Source organism: Neovison vison, chromosome 14, assembly GCF_020171115.1.
Source record: "Neovison vison isolate M4711 chromosome 14, ASM_NN_V1, whole genome shotgun sequence".
Lineage (NCBI taxonomy): Eukaryota > Metazoa > Chordata > Mammalia > Carnivora > Mustelidae > Neogale > Neogale vison.
The window spans coordinates 5,526,922-5,544,723 of NC_058104.1; the positions used below are offsets into that span (position 1 = coordinate 5,526,922).

At 47.2% G+C, this 17,802-nt stretch overlaps 1 protein-coding gene across 1 annotated transcript in view; it reads left to right on the forward strand.

Moving 5' to 3' along the window:
• Nucleotides 1-3,469: 3,469 nt before the first annotated feature.
• WIPI2 (WD repeat domain, phosphoinositide interacting 2) overlaps nucleotides 3,470-17,802 on the forward strand; it is a 38,140-nt gene continuing 23,807 nt past the window's right edge. Inside the window, exons 1-2 of the mRNA XM_044232533.1 lie at nucleotides 3,470-3,672; nucleotides 9,791-9,873. Of these exons, the coding sequence (XP_044088468.1) occupies nucleotides 3,599-3,672; nucleotides 9,791-9,873 (157 nt within the window). The 5' untranslated portion in view covers nucleotides 3,470-3,598. The remainder of the gene's footprint in view (nucleotides 3,673-9,790; nucleotides 9,874-17,802) is intronic.

The window sequence follows — 17,802 nt, forward strand, 5'->3', positions numbered from 1 at the left end:
GGCTGCTGATGTTCAAAGCTACCGATATTCAAGGGTACCATGGAGTCTGGAGGGAGAGATGGTATCAGGAAAAACTAAAAATGCTATAAATCTTACTGCTATAAATCTTACTGCTATAAATCTTACTTACAGAGATTCCGCTGTTGTGGTTGTATAAACGCCTCTTAGAAGGTTGCAAGCCTTAAGAGTTCCGAAGAAGTTAATTTTGCTCATTTTGGGCAGTGTTCTCATTGCTTGCACGGAGGGATGGTTTTCAAAGATTCTTGCCCCCCTCTTCGGAAGTGCTTGCTGCCATTCATCCAATCTTCATAGCGCCCCCAAGAGGCGAATTATATAGCCCTTGTTATTATTCAGGAAATAGATGTTCAGAGAGGGTGCGATCTTACTTAAGGAGACATACCTCCAATTTGAACCTCAGTGTGCCTGTCTGATTTCAGTGTTGTGCTTGTCCCGACCTCCCTCCCACTGCCTCACCTACTGCAAGGTGCACTCCAACGCCCTTTCACTCAGCCCGTAGTTCCCTCCTCTGTGCCAGCTGTTCAACCCACGGGTTTATTTAGAAACTCGCCCGTGGGAGGATTGCTCATCTCTGAATGTGGCGCATGAGAAGACTACTTGAGGAATGCTTTAAGCACCAGCAGACCAGCAGATGACGGTTCTGCTCTAAGGTCGAAAGGAGGAAGGGATCCTCTTCCTCATGGGATTGGCATCGTCAGGTCAGTTAGCTGGAGGATTCCTCAAGTGATGAGAGAAGGTCCCGAGCATCTTTCCTGCTATACCTGCCGTCAGGAACGTCAGCTCATGCCGTCCCCAGGTGAGCTGGGACACAAGGGTGCGCTTCTGAGTCACACACAGGTCAGCTCTCAGGCGTAAATCCAGGCTACTACTCCCCAGCAACACTCGCCTGTGGTTCCCGGTGCCACCCAGAGAGGAGAGCCGTGGGACCAATAAAGGGTGCGTGGGCAACAGCCCTCAGCTCCAGCCCATTATGGGCACCACGAATGGAGACCAGAGTTTAGTTCTTCAGGCACTAAGTTCCAAGTTTCTAGGTAATCTGAGCTCAGAGTAAACAAGACAGACAGAAACTCTCCCTTCCTGGAGGATTATGTTCTGGTCAGAAGGGGGTGTTTTGTAGTCCCCTAGGAAGTGATAAGTCCTATGTAGAAATATAAAGCAAGGAAAGGGATAGAGAATGTGAGAAAATGTGGATTACCTTTTTTTTTTTAAAGTTTTTTGTTTATTTGACCGAGAGAGAGGGATCACAAGTAGGCAGAGAGGCAGGCAGAGAGAGAGAAGGGGAAGCAGGCTCCTGGCCGAGCAGAGAGCCTGATGTGGGGCTCGATCCCAGGACCCTGGGATCATGACCTGAGCCAAAGGCAGAGGCTTAACCCACTGAGCCACCCAGGCACCCCTCAGAGGTATATCATTATACAGCAGCTCCTACAGTGACTATTCACTCTTCACAGTGATTGGTTACGATATTAGAATTTTCTCAAATGCAAGAGAATTGGTTAGCAGTTATCACAATTTTGGGGAACTACTTTGTTTCACTTATGATTTTCAGAGACACCAGCAAGAAGTGACTCAGGACGAGTTAGCCTTGCCTGTCTTGCAAAATAAGCTAAATTAAACTTTGCTTGTCTGACTAAACTGGTTTTGTATACTCAGAGTATTTTCAAATCTGGTCTCTGTTTCTTCCTTTTTTTTTTTTTAGATTTTATTTATTTATTTGAGAGAGAGAGAAAGAAAAGATGAGGAGGTGGGAGGGGCAGAGGGAGAAGCAGACTCCCGCAGAGCAGGGACTTGACGTGGGACTCAATTCCAGGACCCTGAGATCATGCATGACCTGAGCTGAAGGTAGATGTTTAGCCAACTGAGCCACCAGGTGCCCTTGGCTAGTCTTTGTTTCTATTTGATTTTAACAGGTAGATGCACGCAGTATCTCATTTGCTTTTAATTTGCATTTCCTTGATGAATATTAATGATGTTCACCTTCTCAGGGACTCATTAGCCATTTTGCTATTTTGTGAAGTGCGCAAGTATTTTGCCCAGTTTTAAAAAAAATGAGTTGGTGTTTTCCTTACTGATTTGCAGAAATTCTTTGAACATTCTGGAAAGACATCCTTTGTCAAAACTCATTTTGCAAATATATGTATTGCAAGTATATGTAACACATTCTGAGGTTTGCCTTCTCAACGTCTCTTGATAGTCTACTGGTAAGCAGTTGTGCTTCATTTTGATGAAGATTAATGTTTTATATTGTGGTTGGTACTTTTTAAAGTACTTGCTTAGAAAACTTTATTTACCCCAAGGTCATGAAGACATTCTCTCATGTTTTCTTCCGGAAGGCTTACTGTTTTACGCCCACATTTATGTCTACAATTCATCTCAAACTAGTTTTTGAGTTTGGCGTGAGATAGGAGAGGCAGCACCTTTTATAGAAAAGACCCTTCCTTCCTCAACGATTTTCAGTGCACTCTTGACTCTGTGGTTAGAAATAACTTCCCTACCCACAAATTTGATTGTGCCGTTCTCCTGCCTAAGTATTTCCAATGGCAGCGCATTGTTCTTAGAATAATGTTCAGTCTCTTGCTTAATGTAGCTTAACAACACCCAACTTGGTCTGGCCACCTCCGATTTCACAAGTCAAATCTGTCTCGTGTTCGCCATCCCATCTGAGCTCAGACACACTGAGCACAGCATTCCCGGGACACACTCTCATCTGTGGACCTTTGCGATACAGAATGCTTCCATCTCCTTGGACTGGTTACCTACGATTCAAATTCCAGGTCTCCCCTCCTTCAGGAAGCCTTCTCTGACTGCACGGTCCTTATCCTTTAAGTCTAGGTTGAGTGACCTCATTATAAGCTCTCTTGTACCCCAGCTTGTAGTTGTGTTTAATTACAAGTAATCTGTAATTTCTCTAAGGGAAAGGAGGCCCATTTAGTTCACATGGAAGGTACTTCCTAAATATTATTTAATGTATGAATATATATAAGGTGGACTCCTCCGCGTGGGCCTTGAGGAAAGGGGTTTCTGTTCTCGGATCGAGCACTCGGCAAAGAGGTTAGTCTTTCTGAGCTTCGGTTTTCAAATCTGTAAAATGGGAATGCAGTGTTCTCTAAGTAGCATTGCTGTAAGCATCAGATAAGATGCTGTACATAAATATTTAGCACGACTGGCACACGGCGGGCCCTCTTAATATTGATGAAGTGATGGAGTGTACCGAGCACCTATTCTTTTCCATGCGCATGCGCCGCCCTGGGTCAGCCAGCAAGCCCGGCCGGCGCGTCCCCACGCGTGCGCGTGTTCGACCAGAACCCCAGGCGCCGGCCAGAGGTGAAGGGGCGGGACCTCCGCAGTACGCCTGCGCCGTGGGGAGGCCGTGCGCCGAGAAGGCGGGGCCGCGCAGACGCGCAGGGTGCTCCGGCTCCGGAGCATAAACAAGAGCGGGCACGGGATGAGGCGGCGGTTGATCCCCGGGCAGCCAGCTGCGGCCAGCGAGGCGGCGAGCGGGGCCCGGCGCCGACCCTGAGCGCACCCGACACGCCCTCCCGCGCGCGAGCCCCGGGCCGGGCCCGCCCGCCGCGCGCCCACCATGAACCTGGCGAGTCAGAGCGGCGAGGCCGGCGCCGGCCAGCTGCTCTTCGCCAACTTCAACCAGGACAACACGTAAGGCCGGGCGGGCATCGGGGGGCCGGGGCCTGGGGCCGAGGCCTGGGGTCGGGACGGGCGGGAGCCTGGGGCCGGGGCTGGAGCGGGCGGGACCCCGATCCGGAGGCCGAGGCCGGGGCCGGGGCCGGGCCCGAGATCGGCCTCGAGATCGGGCCTTGGAGGTTCGGCGTGGAGGCCGGGGAGGGCGGGGGCGTCCCTGGGGGCGGGCCCGGAGCGTGGAGGGAGGGGCGCTCTGCTCGGGGACCCTCCGCGCGCTGCGCTGGAGCTGCGATCTCTGGGCGGGGAAAGTGATGGAGATAGGGAGGTGTTGCACCCACCCACCGAGAGGTTGCTTTACCCTGTGGGACCTCCCTTCTCACAAAGTAGGGGCACAACTTTGTGGCTTGACCTGTTGTCTCCGACGCTTCCGAAGCGGTGAGAGTGCGTTTCTTCCTGTAGTCCACCTCCCCTTCTTCGTCAGCCCTCTTCCTCCACTCTTTCCCTTCTTCAGGCCCTTCTCCTAGTCGCCTCACCTTAGGGCCTCTTTCCCTTCTTTGCTTTCTTTTACTTCTTGTCACGCTGTTCCTTTTTAGGTGACTTTGATGTCCTGCCCGAGCAAGAAACAGATTTAGCAATAACCCTGGCCTCTGATCTGGGGAGAAACTGAGCCAAGAGGGACATCTTGGGGATGTCCCAAGGGGAAGAGCGGCCACTGATGCCCACCCATGGTTTGGAACGGTGTTTGTCCAAACCCATGTGGGTTTGAGGCTGATTCTTCGGAGGCTGTGCGGGTGACCTGTGAGGATAGTTAATAGATGAAGTTTCTGGAGAAGGAAGGAGTTGTGGAACTGGAAGGGAGGAGAGCCATCTTGGGAAGTGAGTAAGAGGAAGTGATGTAAGTGAGGAGGAATGGGTCATTGGCTTCATAGTAAGTAGTTGATTGAGTTGTTACTGGCTGAATGGTATCAGCAAAGTAGAAAAAAAATTTTTTTTTAATGAAAAGTTCATTGTGGAAGGGCAAGCAGCAGGTGCTCAGCAGCATCTCCCCAGATTTGGGAGGTTAGTGCAGAGGGTCCGGCAAGGGGACCCCATCGAGGGTGGAAAGGAAGCCAGTCTTCTTCAGGGACTGCAGATGAGGAACCTGAAGTTCACAGAGGTCCAGAGCTATACTTGGATCTTCCACTTGGCCAATAGTGGAGTGGAGGATGGGACTGACTTCTTTGCCAGTGATCTTCCCAACCTTGCCCCACTGTCTTTTCTACCTAAAAGGTAGGAGTTTGAGGACAGTGAATTTAGAAATCATACTGTAGCGATCTTTGAAGATTATAACTGCCAGATATATAAGCATACTGTGTGACCAAAAACCAGTACAACAGAAACATCTTGGACAACCTGTTGCACATGGTTGTAATTGGGATAGACTATATTATATTCATCCAAGAAGCGAATAGAGCATTTCAAACCATCTGTGATTTGGTTTTTCAGCCCTTAGTATTTTGAGATTGGTAAGAAGTGGTAGCTTCGTGGTTGTTTTTATGTCTTGTATAAATTAGTGAATTTCCAAAACATTTTATACCTTTTGTTTTCAGGCTTTCACTACCCATTATTTATTTGAAGTAAATAAAATATGAGAATGTGTTCTCTTTGGCTCTCATTTCAAATGGGCTACAAATCCCATATATAATAGACTGTATCAGTCTGGCTTGAAATTAGACCTTTTCACACTTGAAAATCATGTGCTTCCCCACTCCTCAGTGGGTCCTGAAGTTCAAGAGATTTCTGAGATTTCTGTGTCCTAATTTGGACTTGCCAGAGACCTTGATATAGTATGAATATAAATTGTTAAGGGTAAGTTAGGATTATACTAGAAGTTTATCAGTTAAAAAGACTGTAATTTGTCTTAAAGAAACACATGAGTTCCTGAGGAAAGGCTGCATGGTTTACCCCTTTGCCTCCCTTATCCATCTCTAGAAACTATAGAGGAACACAGTTTTTCACAAGACAAAGGTGATTGGTGTGGGATCCACATTCACTGTATTGAGTGAGAAAATCTGGAAGCCATTTCACTTAGTAGAATAGGTGTATGTTACACAGGAAGGCTTAACAAAGAATACTCCTTGTATAGCAAGCTATATCCTGCTTTTTTGTCCAGAAAGTGTGCTCATTTTTCTAGGATTCTTTCCCTGGAAGTATGAATAAGTTTTGTTTTGTTTTTGTTTTGTTTTGTTTTTAAGCAAGAGCACTGAAAGCACTAAAACAGCTGATCTCAGTCACCTATTGTCTAGTTAGTTCCAATCCTAGTTTCTGGAAGTAACAGTGTGGAAGGTTTATTTTGGAGGAATTTTTGGCTTTTGAAATTGAAGTTAACAAACTAATAAGTGGCAGAGTGTCACTTAAATGAAAATGTCAGGGACTGAAGGCCTCCATCAGATGCCACTTAGCTTGTGGGAAGCCCGTAGTTGGGCAACGTCTGTTTTAAACAACACTCCAAAAGGGGCAGACGAAAGAAAGGGACTTGGTTTTCCAAGTTTTTCGTTTGTAGCATTGTTGTTAGTGTCCAGAAAAGTTATAGAGACGCTTGTTTAAATGAGGTTCTTCTAGGTTACAGAGATTATTCTGGGAAAGTCACTAGTCTCCACTTTCTCCTCCTCAATAAATTGAGAGGCTTGGTTGTGGATGGATTTTAAGGACCCTTCAGCCTTAAAGTTTTAGGTTAGTCTGCCTGCTGGGTCGAGAGTGTGTTGGAGGAAGGCAGGACAGTCACCCAGGAGGATATTGTCCAACAGCAGTGGCCCGTGGAGAGCAGCCTGGTCAGCCGTTGGGACTTGGTGTGACCTGTGGGATGTGGAAAGTGCAGGGCAGTTAAGGTTACTCCCAAATCCCTCGTTTGGGTTTGGGGTGAATAGTGATTCCATTATGGGGGAAAGGTTAGAGGAAGTTTCAATTTGGGGACAAAGGGTGAATTCTGCTTTGGCTCCTGTGGAATTTTCAAGGCTGTGGGACTATACAGGTGGAGATCTAGGCTGGAAATCTGTGAGCTGAGGGAAGGGCCTGCTGCTCTATTAGCTTACAAGCTAGGGCCCAAGGTCAGCAGTTCAGGTGGTTTCCTTTTTATGGGTGTGGACGGATGCTATGCAACCCTTTAATCAGGTAAGAAGGTGACGGAAAGGGAAAACTTTTTAGGACTAATTACTGATAAGAAGGCAAAGAAAAGAAAAAAGGAGTTAAGAAAGAGATCTGATTCACATTTGAGGGTTTTTTGTTGTTTTTGTTGTTTTGTTTTGTTTTTAGTGGCAATCACTGTCTTTTAGATAGTGGACATTCAAGTTTAAATTTAGTGACAGACTTGCAGTTAAAGAGGGTGGGTCAGACACAAGCCTTTATTTTGGCTCCCTCCCAAAACCCTACTACAAATGTCAACCAGTAAAATACCAAAAGATATTTTAAAAGGTTGAAACCCGTAAGGAAGGAGTCACTAGCAAAAACATTTTGGCAGCTAACGAGTAGTAAAGGAACGTGGCTTCCAAATTGCTAGTGGAGAAAGCGGAGAGCCAGCCTAGTTTAAACTGCAGAATCCCCAGGCCCAGGATTGGCGGTCTAGGGAAGCTCCAGTAATGGGATACAGGGGGACAGGATGACAATACAGAGGATTGGCCCCAAGCATGTTCCAGAAGCACTCCCTCTCCCATCCTAGCAGAGGACTTGGACCTTGTCTCCTCGGTATATAATGGAGGTCTCGATTTTGACAGCAGGCACCTCTGAAGGCAGGGGTGTAGTAGTGAAGTAGGGGCTTGAGTAGATCTGTCCTTTTTTCTATTATAGTGAGCTGGGTTTTCCCTTTGTCAGTAAAAGATCTCTCTCTCTCTCTCTCTCTCTCAAGTTTTGTTTTTTTAAGATTTTATTTATTTATTTATTTGTCAGAGAGAGAGAGAGAGAGATCACAAGCAGGCAGAGAGGCAGGCAGAGAGAGAGGGGGAAGCAGGCTTCCCGCGGAGCAGAGAGCCCAATGCTGGGCTCAATCCCAGGACCCTGAGATCATGACCTGAGTCGAAGGCAGAGGCTTAACCCACTGAGCCACCCAGGCATCCCCAAAGCCCAGTTTTGACAGCTTCTGTTGGGAGCACAGCATCAAAATCCATGTTCTCATTAACTAGTTAAAGCTCCTTAACTCTGCCCATGAAAGCTTCTTTTATATATAAGGCCAATAAGCTTGGTGATTTGGTTCCTAAGTCAACAAGAAATTAGAATGGGAGAGGGGCTGTTAATGCTGGGGGCAGGGCCACAAGGAAGTGACACCTGTCAGCAGAACAAAAGGTGGAAAATGTATTTAGAAACTCAGCACTACAGCCTGGCCATCTGAGGTCAGTACACAAAACCCTCAACTCCTTGCTAGCGTCTGAAAGGGTCACTGTATTGTAATAGTAGGGTAAGTTTAATGATGGGAGCCCCGGAAAATGTTAAGAATTTCCCATCCCCTTGTGGTAGGAACACAGGAAAGCATATAGTACAAGAGCGACTTTTTCTCTCTTTTTTTTTTTTTAAATTTTAAAAGATTTTATTTATTTATTTGAGAGACAGAGATCACAAGTAGACTGAGAGGCAGGCAGAGAGAGAGGCGGAAGCAGGCTCCCCGCTGAACAGAGAGCCTGATGCAGGGCTTGATCCCAGGACCTTGGGGTCATGACCTGAGCCGAAGGCAGAGGCTTTAACCCACTGATCCACCCAGGTGCCTCCTTTTTCTCATTTTTTAATCAGAAATGGTAGGGGGGAGGTGTTGGTACTTAATAATAGCAACCATTAATTATCTGGAAGACATTCTCCCAAACACCCAACTTCCCAAAAGTCGTAGATTGCTGAGAGTTTGTCTTATTCTTAGCTTTCCTAGGTAGTCTTCTGTTTTTTTTATTGGCACCTTTATTGCTTTTCAAAATATTTACAGGTAACAATACCTAATCACTTCATTGACACAGTTAATTCAGTACAGTGAAGTACTTTATTCCCCCCAAAACAGACTGGTAGAAGGAGTTTTGTTTCTCTTTATACATCTAAGATGTATAAAGCCATTACAGCTTAAAAATTTAATAGTGCTTATAAGCAGCTCCGTTCTTGGAATGTACTCTCCTCCTGCATATGGATGAAAGAGAGGTTGGAAATCTCGAGTTTTTAATAAGGTTTTTAATAGGTGAAATGGCTATTAGAGGGGCCCTGGTTTTTCTCTTGGTGTGCAGATCCTCCTGGTCTCGTCTTCTGCTTTGTCTCCTGCCCCCGCTTGTCTCCACATCCTCCCAGATACAATTCACAGCGGTCCCATTAGCCACTTCCTCGCATGTCCCACGCTTCCTACTTCCTTGGCGCATCTTCTGTGTCTCAGAGCTGTGCTTTCTTCTGTTTGTTTGTTTTTCGTGCGGTCAGTCACGTTCCAGCGGGTAGTAATCGTCCGAGGAGGAAAACCTTCATGGAGGGTCCCCTGGCTCCTGTGCTGGGGGCCTGGAGGGCACGTGAGGTCCCTTGAGGCCTCTCGTGAGGTCCCTTGAGGCCTCTCAGCCACCACCTGGGGCTTCACCTCTTCTTCATAGGTCAGCTGTGTAGGCTGCTGCCAGATGCTAAGTCAGCGCTTTGCTCCATTTTATTTCCACCCCACTGTCCGGCCCGGGCGTAACACAGGTGGTCGAACTGCATTTGCTGGGGTCTGGCCGAAAGGCCGAAGGGTGTCTTCGTCCCCTGCGTTGTCCTTGTCTTCGCTTAAAGTTTGGGGCGTCAGCTTATTTAGCCTTTGGACTGGCACGTAGATGAGATCACCTGAGACACCCCACTCTGCCCCGAAGGGCTCATTGACTTAGGGCCGATTACTTCCATTCATTTGTCACATTTATCTTTAAGGTTTTGTAGGCTTTAGACAAGAATACGGCCTGTACTTCGCTGACCTTCACCTTTCCCTGGCTGTGAGCCGGGCCGTCTCGCCCTGCCCCTTTCCCCGTTCCTGCTCAGCCACCGCTCACCTGCCGCTAACTCTCTGAAATGATTGGGGCAGATGTTTGGCAGAGGTGGTGGTTGCTGGTTGGTAACTTGGAGCTAGTTTGTGCATTATCACTGTCTACACGTATCAGCTCTTATTTCTGATTTGGCTTTTTTGCAGGTCCCTAGCTGTTGGTAGTAAGTCCGGTTATAAATTTTTCTCCCTTTCTTCTGTGGATAAGCTGGAACAGATCTATGAATGCAGTAAGTGTTTGCTTTATTTTTCCCCCTTCCTTAAAAAAAAAAAAAAGACAAATGATACTTGAATTGGAATGCATTCTCATTCTCAAATTGTGACACTGTGATTGAAGCCCCGAGACCCCTTGACCAGTGCTCTTCTCGTCCCTCGATCCCCACAGATGGTACGAGTCCTCCAAGGTCTGTGCGTGCGCGTACTTCCACGGGTACGCATAGAAACATTTGTTTTATGGGTGGTTTTTTTCTAACACATGATACCATGTTGTATGTATTATTCTGTCATTCCTCCCCACTTTAAATGCCATTATGTAAACCATTTTGGTTTCTGTTCTAAAGGGCTTCCAGAAAATGGAAAACCACAGCTGCTGTAGGAATGATTTATTTTCTTCTGTTGTCGTCTTCCGGCAGTCGGGTCACCCACATGTCAGAGGCGATACGGGACTGTGGAAGGGTCGTGTGAGCTTTGACTTCATGCTCAGTCACTCACTTGTGACTTGACACAGACTGCTTCATCGCAGACCTGAGTTTCTTTGGTTTTCGTTTGTGTGTGTCTGTTTAAGTTGTGCTTGGAGATTGCATGGGAGGTACAGACCACTCCTCCCCAGAGTGAATATGCTAGAAAGCTTGGGGCTCTTCCTACATACATAACTTATTTCCTGTGCACTTAGTAGTTACACACATGTAACATACACGTAAAGGTATACTTTTGTTTTTGTGTGTGCTTTCGTTTTATAGAGGCGAGCTTGTAATACGCTTTGTTCTTTATTTTTGTTTTTAAAAACGTGACTTCTTTTAGATTGAGTTGATTGGATTTACGTGCAAATGTTGGAAATAATACAGATGCCTTACACCCTTTTCCCAGTTGCGTGGTAGCGTTGTGTGAAAGCGCAGGGTAGCGTCAGCTGCCAGGAGAGCAACATTGACGGGACCCGTCGCTCCCATTCGGGTTTCCCCAGTTCTGCTTGTACACGTGTGAGTTTTTATAAGTTCTGTACGGTCTTAACGCCCTTGCACATTCCTGTTCTACCAAAAGCAAGACTCTAGAAAGTTCTGACACGGTGGGATTCTTCCTGCTGTCCTTTTATGACCGTACTTGTCTTCTTCCTGTCCCCCACCCTAATCCTGGCTCATCACAAATCTGTTCTCTGTTTCTTAGATTTTGTCATTTCAAAAACGCCATGTGAATGGAAGATTATAACCTTTTGGGGTTTGCTTTTTTTTACTTAGCATAATTCTCTGGAAATTCATCCAAGCTGTTGTGTGTGTGTTGGTAATTCCTTTTTTATGACTGAGAAGTATTCTGTGGGTGTGGCCAGACCACAGTTTACCAGTCCGCTGTTGAAGGGCAGCTGGGCTGACTCCGGTTTTTAGCGATTACAGATAAAGCTGCTGTGAACAGAGCTTTGGGTGGATGTAAGTTTCTGTCTCTCTGGAATAGATACCTAAGAGTATACGCTGGGTCATATGGCACCCCCCTCCATTTTTTTCTTTCTTTTTTATTTTATTTTTATTTTATTTTTATTTTTTTTAAAGATTTTATTTTATTTATTTGAGAGAGAGAGACAGTGAGAGAGAGAATGAGCGAGGAGAAGTCAGAGAGCGAAGCAGACTCCCCATGGAGCTGGGAGCCTGATGTGGGACTCGATCCCGGGACTCCAGGATCACGCCCTGAGCCGGAGGCAGTCGTTTAACCAACTGCGCCACCCAGGCGTCCCTTTTTCTTTCTTTTTAAAGAAGCTGCCTAAGTATTTTCCAGGTGGCTGTACCGTTTTACCTTCTCACTGACAATGTATGAGAGAACCACTTCCTCCGTCTTTGCTGGCATTTGGTGTTATCAGTTTTTTTCATTGTGGCCATCCTGGTAGGTATCAGCAGTGCGGTCTCATTGTGGTTCTGATGGGCTTTTCCTTAACAGCTAGTGAGGTCGAGCATCTTTTCGCATGCTTATTTGCCACATGCATATTCTCTTTAGTGAAATGTCCACGTTTTCGCCCGTGTTCTCGTGGGATTATTTGGGTTTTTCTTTCTTTTTTTTTTTTTTTAAAGATTTTATTTATTTATTTGACAGAGAGAGAGATCACAAGTAGGCAGAGAGGCAGGCAGAGAGAGAGAGGAGGAAGCAGGCTCCCCGCTGAGCAGAGAGCCCGATGCGGGACTCGATCCCAGGACCCTGAGATCATGACCTGAGCTGAAGGCAGCGGCTCAACCCACTGAGCCACCCAGGCGCCCTGGGGTTTTTCTTTTTTGATGTTGAGTTTTGAGAGTTCTTTTTATATTCTGGATACTAGTCCTTCGTCAGATGTGGGTGTTTTGTTTTGTTTTGTTTTGGTTGAAGATTTTATTTATTTATTTGACAGAGAGAGATCACAGGTAGGCAGAGAGGGAGAAGCAGGCTCCCTGCTGAGCAGAGAGCTTGATGTGGGGCTCGATCCCAGGACCCTGAGACCATGACCTGAGCCGAAGGCAGAGGCATAACCCACTGAGCCACCCAGGCGCCCCAGGACATGCGGTTTGTAAGTATTTTCTCTGTCTATGATAAGCAGCCCCGAAACCTGCCTGTGGCCTGACCTCTGTTAAGAATCCTTGTTAGAGAATTAGGAGCTGTCCACACAGCATACTTCTTGTAATTGGTCACATGGGGTGTGCATTCAGGGAGAGACTGAATACTTAGCATTTCAGCTCTATGAGCGTGCGGTTGTGCCGTCAGATTTCTTCCTTATTAACAATGTCAGTATCTCCCTCCTGAGCAACTATTCCAAGTGCTGCCAACTTTGCTTTCTTGATGGTCTGGTGTTCCGTTCTGGAATTCTACTCTGCCTGCCGATAGCACTGAAGAAGGGGGAGGTGGGATGAGTAGGGCCAGCAGGCTTCTCCTTTGTTCTTGGTTCCATTCACTCCATGAACACGTCTCAGGGATCTGCTGTGTGCCAGGCCCTATTCTGTGCATGGAGATGCGGTAGCGGCCACGTTCCTGTCCCCTTGACACTTGTGGTTAAGTGGAGAGAGACAACAGAATACATGTATCTGTGTCCAGTGTTAGGCTGGGGACATGGCGACAAGCACAGACACAAATACCACCTCCCACCCCTGTTGCATAAGACGAAGACGTCGGGGAAATGTCATTTCTTCTGCCTGTTGCTTGAGATGGAGGAGTTCTTGTGGTCTGCCACTAGGGGAGAGGGTTTACTGCCTCCCTCCAGGCCTCGGCCCCCTCTCCTCAGTAGCCCTTCGGGTGACCCCTCCCCTCCATCAGTGGAGTGGCGGACTTCTCTCCTCTCCGATGTTTGTTGCTGCCCCAAAGGCTAGCACCCAGGCCTTCCCCCAGGAGCTCTCCAGTGTTTCTGACTCATACTTCCTGTGGGTTGCCTTAGAGTTTACTCCTTTTTTTGTTTTCAGACTTGGCCTGCTGATGATTACTAAATCTTTTCAAAAAGCCTCTTTTCTTGTATGTAGCTGGAAGATGCGGTCTGGGTGATAAAGCGGCCGGGAACTCGTGTGCTTGCTTATCTCAGGTGGCTGTCAGTAGTTTGCAAAAATCTCCAAACTGGTCACCTTCCCATGGTCTCACATAGGATTGTTCCCTGCAGGGGATTTCTTCAAAGAAGGGTAGCCTGATCTCTGAATTCCATCGGGTTTTTATGAATGACTAAAACATTTACTAACTCTCCGCCCCAGTGAGCCCCTGAATTGTGCAGTGAAAGTGTGGCTGTAGTGACTAGGGTCAGTCACCTGCTTCGAAATCCGTAGAATCCCCCACCCCCAGCCCCCATTCGGAGACTCGGGCTGAGAAAGGGTGTTTACCCTTCCCCAGATGGAATCAGTTCACTCACTCATCTGTTCCCTTGAACTTTATTTACTGATTCTTGGTGCCTCATTTTTTTTAAAAGGTTTTTGATGGAACAAAATGTGATGTCTTGATAATACTGTGAAAAGAGTGGGTATTTAGCAACCAACATGGTAAGGTGGAAGATTTCTTTGGTCTTCTCAGTGAACTTTGACCCTTAGAAATAGGTGATGAAAACAAAGAATTTTTTTAAGGGTTAATACTTTAAACGGGAAGTGATGAAACTCTTTTTCTCCTGAACGGTGTCCAACTCTCCTCTCTCTCGCACACTTTTTTTTTTTTTTTTTAAAGATTTTATTTATTTATTTGACAGAGAGAAACAGTGAGAGAGGGAACACAAGCAGGGGGAGTGGGAAAGGGAGAAGCAGATTTCCCACCAAGCAGGGAGCCCGATGTAGGGCTGGATCCCAGGACCCTGGGATCATGACCTGAGCCGAAGGCAGATGCTCAACCAACTGAGCCACCCAGGCGCCCCTCCCACACACACTTTTATTGAGTAGATCAAAGAATCAAAGAATGTCTGTTCCGAAACAGGTCAGCTACCGAATCAAGATTGGGGACACCTGGGTGGCTCAGTTGGTTAAGCAGCTGCCTTCGGCTCAGGTCATGATCCCAGCGTCCTGGGATCGAGTCCCACATCGGGCTCCTTGCTCGGCAGGGAGCCTGCTTCTCCCTCTGTCTCTGCCTGCCACTCTGTCTGCCTGTGCTCGCTCTCTCTCCCCCTCTCTCTCTGACAAATAAATAAAATCTTTAAAAAAAAAAAAAAAAGTTTGGTTTCTAGAATTTTTCTACAAATAGACCCAGAGCAAAGAATACACGTGATGCTTCGAGGTTTCGTGCAGGCTCGTAATCTCAGCTGCATTTCACAAACTCAGATCTTTGCTCTCGGTCACTGTTGCTGTCACAGAAAGAATGAGCCAGAACTGGTCTTGGGAAGAACAGAATGAACAACTGCTCATTCTTCTGCTGGTGATTTAAACAAACAAACAAAAAAAGCCTTTCCCCCAGAAATAGTGGAAGATTTTTTTTCCCCGTCTATATTGTAATTTCTGAAGTTGCAGGAACTGCTGTGTATGTATTTCCTGTCGTTTGTGCCCATGCCCTTTTGTCCTGTCATTCTCTCTCTCTGTCTCTCCACTCTCTATCCCTTGTGTGTGTGGAGATAAATACATAACATGCAGATACGTTGATCTCCCTTCCCTGAAACAGGATTGAAGTGAAATCCTTCCCCCGTAGACAAAATAAAGGGTGTGTAGATGTCATTTGTAGAGTAGCCCATAAGTTGGGAGGAAAAGTTGGCTTTTTCACATTCTACATTGTGTATGTTTGCGTTTTTAAGTGTCTGAGCTAAGAAAACATACCTCAGGGAGCATTGAGCTCTGAAATCGAGCTTATGCGGACTGTTCTGACCTGCACAAAGGTGACCGGCACCTGCTTTGTCACCAGCCGGACGTCCAGACATAGAGCACCTGTCATCTGAAGACTCACCGTCGTCGACCCTACAGACCGACACCTGCCCCTGAAGGTCTGAGAAATGGTGCTCTTGAGATCGTTCCGATTTGACAGACAACCCTGGTTGGAATATTCATTTCCATGAAACATGGTTTTGGATCTTAGGGGAAGAAATCCAGCGGCCTTTCTCTGCCTAAATCCGTTGTGATAAAGAGCGGGCTCTTGCCTCTCCGTACAGCTGTAGGTATCCGGCAGATGTGCCTTGTTTGGACGTGCATCTTGTCTCTTCCTGGTTTCTAGAAGTTTTATCCTTGTCAGCTCAAAGCAGCACCTGCAGAAGCAAAACAGCATTCTTTTTTAAATCAAGTAATTGCGTTCTTAAATGAAGTTTCAGATGGGCAGTCTCTGGGAAGAACATTTGTTGGAAACTGAAGCCAAGGCCTCCTAGAATGGGCCTTGAAGACCAAGCTTTCAGCAACATCTGAGGTCACTGAGGTTTACGTTCAGACTTTCTTAGGGGTTGGTGGGTCAGGGGAGTGTTTATCGGGTCCCGAGTCTCCGTGGCAGGCCTCCTTGAAGAATCACAGACATTTAGCCTTCTTTTTTTTTTTTTTTTTTTTTTTTAAAGATTTTATTTATTTACTTGACAGACAGAGATCACAAGTAGGCAGAGAGGCAGGCAGAGAGAGAGGAGGAAGCAGGCTCCCTGCAGAGCAGAGAGCCTGATGTGGGGCTCGATCCCAGGACCCTGGGATCATGACCCGAGCCGAAGGCAGAGGCTTTAACCCACTGAGCCACCCAGGCGCCCCAACATTTAGCCTTCTTTATCCCGCGTTCATTGGATGCAGGGCCCTTGGGTTATGGGTTGATGGCTGGTGTGCTCTAGTTGCGTGGGAGGGCCGTGTTGGGTCTGCTTCGGTTTAGTGGAAAGTGACTGCCCGTGTGTACATGTTTAAAGGTGTTCTTGGGAGTGAGGTATCCTGTAAGAATGTTACAGAGCCTCTTGGAATCCTGCAGTAGAAAATTAACTGGCCCTAACCACCGACAGCACAGAAAGGCAGTGCGAGTTATGAAGGTGTGTTTCTTTCTGAAAAGGCGGAGACCCTTGGTGCAGGACAGAAAGGCACCCCAAGGCCGGTCCTTGTGTGTGGTTGCCGCTTCCCAAGTGGGGACGGAAGCAGGTTAGCTGCGGGGTCACCCGACTCATCTGCCCTTTGCACAAGGACCTTGGGCTTTTCCTGGTTCCCGGCTCCTTTGGAAGTTTGATGAGAGCTGTGATGGCTTCTGAGACCCCGAGGCCTATGGGAGGTTTCTAGGATTTGGGGCCTTGGAGTTTCTGAGAAGACCCCACCTACCCCCACCCCTCCTAGGAGGTGCCACCGAACAACTCGCGTCCGTCCTCCACCCCCGCTGTCTACACTTCTTACCTTGCATCTTAACATTTTGGCCGGAATCCCAATTCTGCAATTGTTTGTGCTGTTATTTATTTATTTACGTATTTTAAAAAGATTTTATTTATTTTAATTTGACAAAGAGAGACACAGCAAGAAAGGGAGCACAAGCAGGAGGAGTGGGAGAGGGAGAAGCAGGCTTCCTGCTGAACAGGGAGCCGGATGCGGAGCTCTATCCCAGGACCCAGGGATCATGACCTGAGCCAAAGGCAAATGCTTAAGAACTGAGCCACCCAGATGCCCTATCTGTGCTGTGTAACAGCTTTTTCAAGATGTAACTTACATACTGTAGGGTGGCTCAGTGGGTTGAGCCGCTGCCTTCGGCTCGGGTCATGATCTCAGGGTCCTGGGATCGAGTCCCGCGTCGGGCTCTCTGCTCAGCGGGGAGCCTGCTTCCCTCTCTCTCTCTCTCTGCCTGCCTCTCCATCTACTTGTGGTTTCTCTCTGTCAAATAAATAAATAAAATCTTTAAAAAAAAAAATCACGATTTAGTGTACAAGTCAGTGGGTTTTAATACATTTCCTAAGTTGTACAACATACCGTAATCTAACTTGAAGACCTAGTTCTCCCTAGAAGAAACCCTGAGTCCCTCCGTGGCCACTGGCCGCCTCCCTGCAGCTGCCTATCTGCTTTCTGCCACGGCGCGACGGCTGCCCTGGGCAGCTCAGATAAGCGGAGTCCGATGTGACCGGCCAGCTTTTCTCACTTGGAATGTTTTCAAGGTTTATCCACGTGGGAGCCTGTCTTGGCACCTCATTTCTTTTACTGCCCAGCAATCTCCCCTTCCATGGACACACCATGTTCTGTTGAGGGATGCCAGGGGGCTTCTCCTTCTCAGCTCTTGTAAATGGTGCCGCTGTGAGCGTTCGTATGGACGCGTGTTTTCTTGTCTCTTGAGGACAGAGACACCTGTCCGAGTGGAATTGCTGGGTGAGATCTCTCTTTGGCCCACTGTGAGTAGAGCGGTCACGTAAACCAGAGCTGGGAAGATGGGATCAACAAAAGAACATGTATAAATGGACAGATACTGCCGACTCGCCCTTGAAAAGGGTTCTTACTAACAGGGTCTGGGTGCCTGTGTTCTGACTGCGGCACTGGGCTTTATCAAACATTCACAGTAATGATCTAAATTCGTAGTAATGAGCTAAAAAATACATTCATTTGCCTTTACATTTCTAAAATCGTACC